This window comes from Vigna radiata, chromosome 1, assembly GCF_000741045.1.
Source record: "Vigna radiata var. radiata cultivar VC1973A chromosome 1, Vradiata_ver6, whole genome shotgun sequence".
Taxonomy (NCBI): domain Eukaryota; kingdom Viridiplantae; phylum Streptophyta; class Magnoliopsida; order Fabales; family Fabaceae; genus Vigna; species Vigna radiata.
In genome coordinates this window covers 8,367,212-8,379,201 of record NC_028351.1, presented here as the reverse complement: position 1 = coordinate 8,379,201, position 11,990 = coordinate 8,367,212, and the positions used below count along the sequence as shown (strand labels likewise).

General features: G+C 30.1%; 2 protein-coding genes across 3 annotated transcripts; one reads left to right on the top strand and one right to left on the bottom strand.

Annotated features, from left to right (window-relative positions):
• Nucleotides 1-280: 280 nt before the first annotated feature.
• On the bottom strand, nt 281-3,958 carry LOC106758323 (UV-B-induced protein At3g17800, chloroplastic). 2 transcript variants are annotated; one of them, XM_014641327.2, is made up of 4 exons: nt 3,906-3,958; nt 3,638-3,765; nt 2,462-2,766; nt 281-1,327 (listed from the first exon to the last, which is right to left on the bottom strand). In XM_014641327.2, exons 2-4 carry the CDS (start codon nt 3,755-3,757, stop codon nt 508-510), a joined length of 1,245 nt encoding a protein of 414 aa, XP_014496813.1. In that variant the 5' UTR covers nt 3,758-3,765; nt 3,906-3,958; the 3' UTR covers nt 281-507. The 2 variants fall into 2 exon arrangements, with proteins under 2 accessions (XP_014496813.1, XP_014496764.1); XM_014641278.2 differs by lacking the exon at nt 3,906-3,958 and having other exon boundaries at nt 3,638-3,829.
• A 4,356-nt stretch (nt 3,959-8,314) lies between these two features.
• LOC106765188 (RNA polymerase II subunit A C-terminal domain phosphatase SSU72) lies at nt 8,315-11,013 on the top strand. The gene is made up of 4 exons (XM_014649722.2): nt 8,315-8,712; nt 9,571-9,716; nt 10,445-10,563; nt 10,715-11,013. Exons 1-4 carry the CDS (start codon nt 8,498-8,500, stop codon nt 10,814-10,816), a joined length of 582 nt encoding a protein of 193 aa, XP_014505208.1. The 5' UTR covers nt 8,315-8,497; the 3' UTR covers nt 10,817-11,013.
• The last annotated feature ends 977 nt before the right edge of the window (nt 11,014-11,990 follow it).

Genomic DNA, 11,990 nt, shown 5'->3' with positions numbered 1-11,990 from the left:
ATGTGTCTCCCATGATTTCTGTTTTCTTTCATTACTTTAATAATAATATTTATGTTATGAAAAATGAATTTTTGAATGTTAGAATAATTAAAATATAAAAAGTTCTTAATAATATCTAATACACGAACTTTATCATAATTCTATATCTTCAAAGCAATAATCACAACCACTCAGATTATGCACATAGTTTAACAGACTTGGTCATGAATTGGGTATCCTTCCATTAGTTAAAAATAGATAAAATGTACATCTAACTAAAATAAATCTTGAAGTCAGCCACTTTACATCAACCAGCCTTATTATAATTGTTCCAGAACCAATCGTGATTTAAATTTTGACAGGTCTTCATGGTTGTTTCAATAAAAATCACAACAAAGGATAACCAAATGCGAAAATTATAATATATCCTTCCATTAGTGAAAACCAGATCAACTCTCACTATGATTAAACAGGTGGAAAACATTAGTACATCAGTCCATTAGAATTTACCATGGGAATGAGCAGAACTCAGTTCAGGACAAAATGATACCTTGCGTCAACGTAGCTCTCAACATCCCACAGAAAAGAACCAAAAGTAACAGCTTCTAGAACAAGTCTCTTCAAGCTACCAAAGCTAATTTTGATGTTCTCATCCTTCGAAGAATCGATCACCCCCTCTGGTGTAACAACAATTTCAGGTCTTCCAAACAATGCTTCAGTGTGCTTCTCAATGATGCTAAGAGACTCTTTAGATCTTATTGTTGCATATCTCTGTAATGTCTCACTATCAAAGGACATCACATAGGTACGTAACCTGGAGACTTTTGAACCGTTACCAAATCCCCCTGAGCTGATTCCACCACCAGGCAAAGCAGAAATTTCAGGATGAGACATGACATGAGAAGGGCCCTTTCCACTGCTAATTCTTGAATCGTCTATAACAGTTTGTTGAATGCTATTCTCCTCTGCCATATTAGGAAGAATCTTCACTGTCTTCTCCAGCTGGAACCTTTGGACAACCCGCTTAAGAAAGTATCCATACATTATTGAAGCTGCATAGACCTGTCCTACTCTGATTTTGCTGATCTGAGCGACAGATGTTGAATCCCCTAAACGGTTGCCCAAAATGAGAGCCAAGTGGTTTTGGATCATTTCGTAGGCTTCAGGTGAATGAAGCTCCTCCAGTTTTCCATCTTCACTTGGCCATGAATCAACCCGACCAGATTGGTTTGGGGTTAAGGAGGGTATGAGAGAAACGTTGGCATCCATAAACTTTTGCACCACCAATGCATACAATATCTCTTCTAAAGCCTTTTTCCTTTCTTTAGCCTTAACCTCAGCAATTCTCCTGGAAAATTTTGCAAGCCAATACAGTGGTCAATACCTCCTCTCTTTTATTGAGATAAAAACACACCTCGGTCCTTTATAATTACTAAAACAATTTCAAATAGAAAACAGCAACTAAACAAAGAAATATAATTCCAAAATACTGATTTTGTTGTGCTAATATAAAATTTTATGTTGGATTCAAAGTAAACACAATCAAATCCAAAAATAAATCCATGCACAGCAGCTCCACAAGTAAATTCAATTCTATCAAACCATTATGCTTATTATGAGAGTAGACAGACAATATTTCTCCACCAAACAGTTACTTCAAATTATTTAGTTTAGATATGATATATACATGAAACTCAAACTTCACACAAGATAGAAAAGAACGCCACTTCTATGCAAACACATGCCTTACTTTCAAAAATATTTGTTGCACCAACGACTAGTGCTTCTTTAAAACATTCCCTGCCCCTCCACCAAAATAATCTTAAAAGAGAAAAATGAACCTGCTAATCTAATAAAGTAAAACTTTTAAGCAAGAGTAATTATTTTCAGTACTTTGGACATGCGAAAAGAAAGTTATAGGAGATGAGAATAGTACATCACATGGGAATTTAAGCCTCATCGAGAGGTAGAAGGAAAACCAAGGGCATTGAAAGAAATTATTAAAAGGAATTTTATAGTGAACAATATCCTTCAGAAATTGGCTTTTAGCCAAACCGAATGACATTGTGTAATTTACGTAGCCGATCTCATCAGCAAAATAACTTTTTTGTTATTATTATCAGATATTAGTATAAAAATGAAAAAATAAAATGCACCGGTGCTCCAAAGGAGAAGAACAGCTAGAAAAGGTTCTTACGTTGAATTCCAAACGGTGAGTTACTTACTTTTTTGGACAGAGCTAAACAAGTAAGTTTACTTGAAAATATTTGTTTATCCATAAAGTAAAATGTAGCATCGATCGGTTAGGGGGGCCAAAACAATGCACGAGTGGGGAATTCTAAATTTATGTATATAGATGGATTATGGGCTGCTTATTGTTTAAATTTTACTAAATAATAAGAAACTATCTTCCAGATTGATCATAAATATATGTTCATAAAGTACACTTAGAAGAGTATCAGATATAAAGTATAAAGCAAACCTGTACAGAACTAATTCGGTGCCTGAAGCAGAAGGCTCTCTCTTTTGATTATCACCATCAAGATCAGTTTGGAATTGCTCAAGTTGCCGCTCTACGGCAGCAGGCACAAGATGTGGATGACTAATTAAAATCTGAGAGAGAAACTGGCCAATTGGAGACTCCAGTTTAAGTGGAGCAACATTGGAACTTGGTTCAGATGACTCTGGAAACGATGATGCAGCTCTAACTACAAAACCCCTTTTACTTCCAACTCCGAGTCTCCCATGACATTGCTTGGAGATGGAGACAGATACAGAAGTGCTCAACTGCCAACCACCAAGGACACTCAGAACGCAAATAACTAATCCCCAAAACCTCTTTTATGCAACAAAAATAAAATAAATAGTAATAACAATAAATGTTTGACAAAAACACATTGAACAGTATAACTCACGCAAGCCAAAAACACTTGACAAATGACAAGGCTAGAGAAGAGACATCACATATTCAAAATCAAACAAGAGAAAAACTCCAAATATAATTTGTGCAAGATCCAAATTAGACACAAGCGTGTCTAACCCCTTTTAAAACCGAATCATATATCCACCATCAATAAAACATGTTAAAAACAACCAATCATTAAGAAACTATCAGAATAAACTTTCTCGATTAGTACTTGATGGAGAAGAAATTAAGAAGGAAAAAATAATTAAACTTCTCTTGTAAATTAAAATAAAGTTATGCCAGGATAAAATTAGCTTTAGAAGAATTTTTAGAATATAAAAGTTGAACTACATAAATTGATTTTAGCTCATGAGAAAAGTTTAATTTTATAATAAAAGATGAAGCACGTAAGTTGATTTTGGCTCATAAGACAAATTTATTTCGATTTATCTTTTCGCTTTTCCGCCACAGGATATGTTTGTCCAAACAAAACCTAAACAGCACATTCTTATAAGAAAAGCACACTACTCATATTTTCTCTTTCCCTAATGCAAGCAGAAGCCACAATACAACACATTGCATTCAAGTCAACACCATTATGAAAAACAACTAAACAAGCTAAGCTCAGAGAAACAAATAAATTGAAATGCAGTTTATGAAAATCACTACTCTAATCAACCACAACATACATCTCTAGCTACCACAAATAATTCTCCATAAATTTAAATAAAAATTAAATAATCGATTGAATACCTTAGTGGAGAAGGCAAGATTGGAAGGGAAGGCGAGTGCGGAAGGTCCTCGGAGGAAAACCGACGGCCTAGGTGGAGCGGACGGTGGTGTAAGGACAGTTGCCGTCGCAGCCGCTTCCATTGACAGCTCTGCGAAAGCGATGAAAGACATTGAATGAAAAAAGAAAAAACGATGAATAAATGAATATAAATATGACAAATAAAATATGAAAATTATACAATATATATAAATAGAAATGAAGAAGATGAAGCATCATGACCATGCCTACCTCTGACAAAGACGCAGGGATGTAAATGGAATCCAATACAAACAAAGAGATAATGAATAATCCCATTTTTTATTATATTGAAAATTAAAAATATGTCCATAATTTATTCTGTGATTTTTAATTAAAAAATAGACACAAAAATTCCTTAAATTGGTTTAAAGTGATCAATGAACTAAAATTGATCATCTGAAGAGTTTTATATAAAAAAAATCAATTAAACATAAGATTTATGATAATTAATATAATTTTAGCCTAATGTTTTGATGACCGGTAATAGTGTAATAACCTACCATTCTATTTTTAAATATAAGTACAAACAAAATATCAATTTACAAGTTACATGTTATATGGAATTTAAAAAATATGAAACTTAATAAATATAATTACAAACAAGATATCAATTTACAAGTTACATGTTATATGGAATTTAAAAATTATGAAACTTAATAATTGTTATTGGTTAGTCATTTATCAAAAATCATTTTTTTAATATTTTTTAGAAATGATATTTAAAAACATACAAAATATTTTTTTAAAGTACAAATATTTATTATTTTATAACTATTTTATCTTGTCAAATAAATAGAAATATCTATTATCTTATCATTAATTTCTTTTTACATATCTCTTTTCAATTTTTTTCAGTCTTATCCATTTATATTCTTGGCATTTCTCTTAGTTTTTCATTTTCTTTCCAATTTAACTTTTTAAATCTTTTATTTCATTTTGCATGCTTTCTTTAATTATGATTTATTCTCTGTATTGCTTACTTCTATTTCACATTTCTTTTAAAAAGTCTTACCAATTAATTACGTCGTGCAAATTTATTAACTGGTGTTTGTCGTTTTTTAAGACGATGTTGTTTTTTTATATTGAGATATATTATTATTATTTTTATGATTATTTATTTATTATTAATTGAAAGATATATTTTTAGTTTATTTATAAAAAATTACAATCTCATATTCTATTTGAGTCCATAAAAATATTTAACATCAGATTATATAATATATTTTTTTCACATTTTGAATGTTTTCAAAATCAATTATCATTTTTATGATAAGAATGACATCTTTTATATTATTGACATAAGAATTTTATCAATAATCACAATTACTTGATGTCTCAAAGTGTATATTTTACACATGCATTTTATGTAGTACAGGATTAAAAGACGAGAACTTTGACTATAACATGTGAATTGAACAATGGACTTTATATTTTTCGAGATATCATACGTTCATTAATGTCTAATAAAGATTTTTCAATTAGCCTATAACATAAACGTCAAAAAAGATGTTAAAGTTTATCTCTAATGGGAGTCAATCTAGTATAAGCAATAATAGGAAATTTTGTTATATATGTTGTGTTAAACAACATAAGCATTTTTTTTATTAAGTGAGCATAGTAAAAGTTTTAGTTGGTTGTGAATTATGAGAACCTTATCACACTCCTTCATCTTATGGAACACAATATTATTTAATAATTGTTAATGATTATTCTTTTGCAATTTGAGTTTATTTATTATGTAATAAAACTAAAGTTATGTTTATGTTTTATGAACTTTATTCTCTTTGTTGATAAATAATTTGATATAAAAATAAAGAAAGTAGAAAGTGATAATGACCCTGAAAATATTTGTATTATTTTTCTTTAAAGAATGAAAATTTGTTTGAGACATCTTGTATGGATACTCCACAACAAAATGAAAAAGTGGAAAGAAAACATCAAGATATTATGAATGTGGATTTCAAGATCATTTATTAATGTAGTTTTGTGGTGAATGTGTCTGTAGCATGTCATTTAATTAATTACATATTGCCTAATTTGTTTAATTATTTGACATCTTATGAGAAATTATTTGGTAAACCACCTATATTTGATAACATGAAAGTTTTTTCTTGCTTGTGTTATGCACATCAATAATGTCGTGATGGAGATAAATTTGCCAATAAAAGTCAAAAGTGTATATTTGTGGGTACTTATCTCTAGAGATGTTAAATTTTATGAACATGAATTTTCTTTTGTTGGATCACCAAATAATATTTTTTATATTGTTCACACTAATTCTAATAATGGTATTAAATGGGAGACTTGTAATCTTTAAGGGTGTTGTGCGGAGATTGTAATGAAAATAAGAGAGAAAATATGAGTAGTATAGAAGTTGAAAGTGTACATTTGTGGGTAGCCCTATTGGCAGAAGGGATGAAAATTGTATGATTTGGAATCCTACAAATATTTTGTCTCTAAACATTGTGGAATTTTACAAAGATGAATTTCCACAAACTGGATTGTTAAACAATTCTTTTTATACTTTTCACAATATTTCTAATATTTAGTACGTTCATAATGATATTGATAGGAAATTTGCGATCTTAGAAGAGTTGTGTGGAGATTGTGATGAAAATGAAAGTAAAAGATTAAATGGTATAGCTAGTGAGGTAATATCTTCACAGAGAATTTATGAGAATGATGTTATGATGGCACAAGAAGAAAATATGGAGACAAAAATGGGAGGAGTTTAGAAATATTAACAATGTATAAAGATTTCGTCTCTCGTGTTATTAGAAAAGTAATAAAGTCATTGGAAAACTCATCTCTTCAATAACATATCTAAAATATTCCTTTTAATATTACTCACTTTGTAAATAATGAACAATTCTCTATTAAACATCACAATTTTATTACAACTCGGACAACAACAAAAAAAAACCTAAAAATTTTATGAAAGTTGTAAAGAATTCTAATTGGTGTGCCTAATGGCCAACAAGATACTAGTTTTGGAAGAGAATGAGACATGAGTTTTACAGTTGCAAAAGAAAGCTTTTGGAAATAAATGAATATACAAAATAAAACATCATCTGAAAGATAAACTTCTTATATTCAAACATTATCAAAGAAAAGGTAATAAAATATACATTTGCTCGAGTAGAAAAAATGGTGATTGTATGTACCTTAATGGTATTGACATTAATTATAAAGTGAGAAATTCATTGAATAAATGTGTTCTTTGTGATGATTTGGTTGAAAATGTGTACAAAATTTCTCCAAGTTTTATGGCTTAAAACAAACTCTTCATTGATGATTTATTACTAGGTTAACTACAAAATTGAAATGTTATGAAATCACTCATTATTTATATTGTACAAGGGAAGAATATATATCTCTACATGTTAACATATATGAATGACTTATTTCAGAAAATGACATTTTAGCCATGAATTTTTTTTAAAAGATGCTTGTTTTCTTAAGAAGGATTTGGTAGTGTTAAAATATTTTTTGGGATTGAGAGTGTACATCTTAACATTTAAAACCTCTAAAACTGTCACATTCTACATTTTGCGGCTTAGAAAACCCATGAAGAAATTGAACCTGAGTGTTAGGAAAAATTATAATTTGATATGTGTCTAAATGCGACAATAAGTCTACAAAGAGTATAGTCATTTGGGAGGAGAGTTATATTCCTGGTGGTAGATAGGCTAAGTAAATTTGCATATTTCATGGCTCTATCTCACCCTTATGTAGGTTGCAGAATGCACAAGTAGGAATCAAATTTTAAAGAGTTAAATATGTTTTTAATCCTTATACTTTGAGATCATTTTGATTTTAATCATTTTTTCAAACTAAAAACATATTTAACCCAATTTTTAAAAAAACACTGAAAGCATGTTTTTATAATTTATGGTGAGAAGAAGTTAGATGAAAGTACTATTTTATACTTAAAAAGAAAAAACATACTTGTAATTTTTTCTATACAAATTATATAGTTATAGAATTACTAAATTACATAATTAAAAAATTATATAATTATATAGTTATATAATTATAAAATTATAAATACAGAATTACTAGACGTATAAAAAAATAAATAAGGTGACGAAAAATATAAAAGAAAATCTACCAACAAAAATGGAAAACTTCTAAATTTTTTATGAGTGAGTATACCATAGAAATTGGATTAAATATCTTTTTAGTCCCTATGTTTTGGGACAATTTTGGTTTTAGTCCCTCTTTCAAATTAAGGTACAATTTAGTCTTTCAACTTTAGAAAATTCTGGTTTTAATCTTTTTTACCAAATTTTTTTAACTTTATTTGCTGTGTCAAACACGTTTCATTATAACATTTGGATTGTTTACACTGTTTGACACATTCTTGCTTTAAACAACAAATAAAGCTAAAAAAATTTGATAAAAAGGACTAAAATCAGAGTTTTCTAAAGTTGAGGGAGTAAAACCAAAATCGCCCCAAAGTATAGAGACAAAAAACATATTTAACCCATATAAATTTAATAAAAACTAATTAAAATTTTTCAAATATATAAGAAATTTAAAACTTAACGAAAAAAACATATTATATTATTGATTCAAAATAAATGCGTTTTTTAATTTTAAAAAAATCACACAAGCCATTGAACGAAGATCGGAAAGGATAATAATTTTGCCCAGCCTATGTGCCCTAACTCCATTGCAGAGGGTCTGTTCTGTTCCTTGTTCTCTTCTTCTCTTCAATTTAGCGTCTCAGTTCCAACAGAGCATCAACAGCGAGAAACAAAGAAAGGAACCAAACCTCGAAAGAGAAGAGAACATAAGAGATGAAGTTTCGTTACGCGATGGTGTGTTCTTCGAACCAGAACAGGAGCATGGAGGCTCATTCCCTGCTCAAGAAGCAGGGCTTCGAAGTCTCTTCTTACGGCACTGGTGCCCACGTGAAGCTCCCGGGTCCCTCGCTCAGGGAGCCCAATGTCTACGAATTCGGAACCCCCTACAAGCATATGTACGATGACCTACGTAGAAAAGACTCTGAACTGTATCCTCTTCTCTGTTTTTATTCGTTTTTCTTTCTGCACTTTCCCTCTCTTTACCCCAAAATCAAATCCCCAACTTGTGGGGTTGCTTCAACTAAAAAAAGATTCCATCTTTTCAGCTTCAACATTTTACTCTCACAAGTTTTCTTCTTTTCAATTTTTGTCCGTGAACTTGGATTTCTGCTCTTTTTTGTGAGTTTGATTCAAATGGCTGTAGAGGGTTTTTCTTATATTGAACTTATGATGGGTATATTGACTTTTATAATTATTACCGGTGAAGTTCTACTTGTATGATTTTTTTATTGCTTGGCAATATGAAGTTTATTTTTATGCTGACAAGACATTGAAATTAAACTTGTGTTTATTTGGGGAAATAGTAGCGAAACAAAAGAAAACCAGTTCCTTTTAATATTTGTTTTTAATTAGTTGTTTTGTATTTGTTAAACTAGGTGGGGGATAGTTTTGATGGAGTGAACAACTTTTATTCACCGTGATACCAAGTGGTGGGAATTTTGTGTAGGGATTGAATGAGTAAAGGGGGTAGTATTGTTAAGTTATTATTTGATTGTGTGTTGTTTGAGCTAATGGAGTAAGATATTGAGATAACCCACTAAGGTCGGTCAAATGGTGGTTGTCTGGATAGTTTGCATGAGGTCAGAGGTATAAGTTTCATTGTTGTCACTGTATACACAAGATAAGAGTCAGATACCGAGTTCATGATCGCATTAATTTTTGTTATCTATATGCCTATCTGTTTTTAGACTTACATGCATGTTGGGTAATGAGTTTAATTTGCACTTGCATTCTTGTTTTTTATTCTGTGTGGTGGGTGGATTGACGGAACCTTGACTAGAGTACAGCTATAGACGAAATGGAATCTTGGCAATGCTTAAAAGAAATGCAACAGTCAAGTTGGCACCTCAACGGTGGCAAGAAAATGCTGTTGATGGCGTTTTTGACGTGGTATTGACATTTGAAGAAAAAGTGTTTGATATGGTTATTGAAGGTTAATATTCATCTTGATTTGTTTATTCAGCTTTCTGACTGTTGATTGGTCTGTTGTTAGTGAATATAAAATGGTGTTGTAGGACATTTGAATTTGAGTCACTTTTAGATAAAATTTTTATTTTGCTAGCAATACAAAGAGTCTTCTGCTTCACATAGTCTTGGTTGATAGGCCTCATTGAATAAGATGCTTGGGTTTTAAGCTGGGATGTCTGCTAGTGGTTTGAAAAGGAAGTTCCCAAGAGATATTTCTTAGCCGTGATTTGACATTGGATTTGAACTAATCAAGAGATCGAAAAAAAACAGGTGTTTGTAACCCCGGTTTTTTCAAGGAGGTTGCAAATGCAGTGAAGTGCATTAATTTTCTGTGTGTCTTTTAGATTATCTTTTATGGTTGTTGGTTTATCTTAAGTTGTTTTTAGTCATTCTGGTTACTTTTTAGTTATTATTAACTTTTTAAGTATGTTTTACCTCTCATAAAAATGACTGGCCAGATTATATACTGGATTACTTGATGTTTCTTACATTTTTAGTTTTTAACTACATTTCATAGTTTTGACTGAAGCTATTATTTTCAGTCCCTCCATGCATATTGTGTATTGGTATCTGTCCAGTTGGTGTGTACATGTGGAAACTCTAGCATAGATATGTGTCTGAATTGAAGACCATATTGTGTCTAATGACTCTAATGCCTATGTTTGATGGCTATCTAACTTAAACAATGTGCAGATCTCCATAACAGAGATCAAGTTTTATTGAAAGCTGTGCTGGTAATCAACTTAGAGGTAAAAGATAACCACGACGAAGCAGCTGTGGGAGCTAAGCATACTTTGGATCTATGTCAGGAGGTTTGTATCTCATGCAGCCCATCAACATTTTCTGTTGATGGCAAAATTGAAGTGCTCTATATGAATTTATGTTTTGAAATAGAGATGACTTTTTCTTTTTCTGTTTCTTTTCAATGTTTTGTTGCTTACTGTGTATGTATTTTGTGCACAGATTGAAAAAGCAGAATCATGGGAGGAATCAATTGACGAAATTATTGCTGGTTTTGAGAATAAGTATAGGAGGAAGCTTTTGTACAGTGTCTCCTTCTACTAGAATATTGCAGGCTCCCTAGAAAAAGAACTGTTACACTAATGAATATTTAATTAAGCATACCATGAACACCATTTTTGTAAATTTGACAACTGGTATCATTTTAAATGAAAACAGATGTATTATTGGCTGTTGTGCATTAAAATTTAAGGATCAAACCACCTAAGAATAAAAGGATCATGGACTTGTTTTGGTGAATTTTTCCAAAAGGATTATGGACCAGTTTTACAATTTACATATGAAAAAGATGAAAACATGAAAAATACTATGCATTTTCTTGTTGTATTTAAAGTACAGTTAATCCATAGAAATTATCAGAGTAAATTTTAATTTTTCTGAGGTGTTTTGTTTTCTCTATGCATGTTCAAGATTAAACTATGGTCATGTTTGAGATCCAATTGTACCATTGATTTCAGAATGCCTGCAGCAAATAACAGTCTAATGGTTTACAATGAATAATTTTCTTTATATCTTAGTATTTGACCAAGTTATGTCAGACGCCTACATAGAATGCTTAGACTGCATCAAATTTATGAAGAAGGTTCCTTTTTTTTGTAATGTAGCATAAAAGTATAACCTCTTGTTATTATATACTGTTTTGTTTGTTTGATTGTATTTTCCATTCCTCTGATTTGAATTTGTCATTTTCCTTTAAAGGTTCGTATGTTTTTCTAAGCAAATATAGATTTGTCTTGTTCTTCTAGTTTTTTTATTTTATTTTATTTATTTATTTTTTAATCTAAAATCTCCACAGATTAAACTGATTGTTAAGGATCTATCTGGAATAATTACAAAAATTCAATCTGGATTTCAAATAGAATATCAAAATTAAACGTATTTAACTAAAATGGAGTTGAATTGATTTGAAACTCTCTTTCAAAATGTTTTGCAACCGTTTTCAAAAGAAAATAGCCGTTTTAAAGAGCATTTAATTGCATATAACTTTCAATGAATTAAATATGAAAATAGCCGTTTTTAAATATTTTTTTAAAATTAAAATAATTTTTTTCTAATTTTATTCTTAAACTATTTTTTTTAATTTATTTTTTTACTTGACCTTTTTCTTTTTTAAATTTAACTATTTTAAACTAAAATAACTACTCATAAAAAATTATTTACAAAAAATAAAAATTACCTATAATATAATTATAATAATTTTATTGTTTTTTATCATCAT